Below are 1,851 nucleotides of genomic sequence, written 5' to 3'. Positions count from 1 at the left end.
TAATCTTTTGTCATAATAGTCTTTTGTAATGTAATAATTCATAAAATACTATTCAAATCGCATTTAATTATCTTGAAATTTTAAATTAACGTAAAATAATTGTTAATCATCAAACTTTAAAGGCAAATTGGTCATATCACATCATATAATAATTAAATAATTTCATATATAACAATTTAAAATAAAATTGACAATAATTATTAATATTTATTTCAATAATTATTGAAATAATTAATAATGATTTCAATAATAAAGAAAATTATATGTATTTAAATATTTTATTATAATAATAATATTAATTAAAATATATATATTAGATACATGATATACATCAACATCAAATATTATATTTCAAATCAAATTACAATTAATTATTTATATGTAATATTATTTATATGTAAAAATAGATTTATAATAGATAATTAATAGATAGATTTATAATAGATTAATAGATAATAAAATAATTTCATAGTTAGTATAAATAACTATTATAATAGAGTAATTATAATTAATAATAAAATTATAAAATAAATAATATTCTATTATTACGTATTCAATGCTAAATGTATATTTTGTTTAGTTTTGAATATTCTAAATTAAATTATACAAAATTTGGCAATAATTATTACAAAAGTAAATTGTTTATATTCTATACTATAGTATATTTTACATACAGTAATTATATATTACGTTAGTTTTAAGTTAACATTTATATTATTAATGTTTTCAAATTAAATTTATATTTCTATTTTAATTTCTTATTTAATTTTTAATAATTAATAAATATTTATTATTTATAAAAATAATAAAATATAAATTTATAAACAAGAATTTCATTACTTTAATTTGAACTTAATATTATTATACAATATTAGCAAAGACTATCAATATTATAACTTAATTAAAAATCCACGCAAAACACTATCAAACAATCTTCATTATACTCAAATCATATACAAAAATCTAAACTCTGAACTTGATTAAATAAAATTACGCAACAATATCAGTCTATTTATCTTAACCAATAATCAAATTGACTTTAACTATTAATTTCCATTAATTAAACAAAACTTTCGCTTCACGATAATTCCATCTACTGAGAAATGTCCAAGAACACAGAACTGATCCATGAGACCGAAGAAAACTCGTTTCCGCAAGAAAGAAGCCGAAGAGAACCTATGTCTGCAAGGCATTCGGCCACAACAGCCACAATCACCACCAAGAAGAGGTTGAACGGGGACGACAAGGTCATCAAGTTCCGGTGCGACTTCCCCTCGACGCAGGTTAGGGTAATGTTGGCCAGAGGATGGATCCAGGTAATGGGATGTCCCCTGTTTACGCTTCGGAGGGTAGGAACGGATCATGGCCGTGTATATCCCCTTGATCTTTCATCGCTTAAACGAAACCGCTTTAAAAAAAGACGTGAAGGAAACTCGTGATTATACGAAAATTCATACTGTTCTACCGAACAACGACGACATGTTACCCTTGAATTTAGACTATCTAATGTGAAGCTTGTTCTATACGAAAACGAATTTAATCCTTTGATATTGTGTTTAGGATTTTTTGCAACGTAATTAGCTTGTGGTTTTTTTAACAAGTTTCTGTTCTTTACATAATAATTGAAATATTAAGAATAGATAAATATATAATAAATATAAAAATAAATATATAAATATTTAGAAATTTAGAAATTTAGAAATTTAGTTTTTAATTTTTTAATAAATTAAGAAGTTTATAAAATATATATGATTTTAATAATAAATGTTCAATAATTAATATATAATAATTAAAGTAAAGTAATTACAAAATCTTATAATAAAAAATGTATCTTTGTATAAAATTGATTAT

At 21.8% G+C, this 1,851-nt stretch overlaps 1 protein-coding gene across 1 annotated transcript in view; it reads left to right on the top strand.

Annotated features, from left to right (window-relative positions):
• The first annotated feature begins 1,103 nt into the window (after window positions 1-1,103).
• Window positions 1,104-1,851, top strand: part of LOC102675874 (probable tubulin polyglutamylase TTLL9) — a 6,979-nt gene continuing 6,231 nt past the window's right edge. Inside the window, exon 1 of the mRNA XM_006617533.2 lies at window positions 1,104-1,316. Within this exon, the coding sequence (XP_006617596.2) occupies window positions 1,104-1,316 (213 nt within the window). The remainder of the gene's footprint in view (window positions 1,317-1,851) is intronic.

Source organism: Apis dorsata, unplaced genomic scaffold (genome assembly GCF_000469605.1).
Source record: "Apis dorsata unplaced genomic scaffold, Apis dorsata 1.3 scaffold_311, whole genome shotgun sequence".
NCBI lineage: Eukaryota > Metazoa > Arthropoda > Insecta > Hymenoptera > Apidae > Apis > Apis dorsata.
This window is presented reverse-complemented; position numbering and strand designations above follow the sequence as displayed.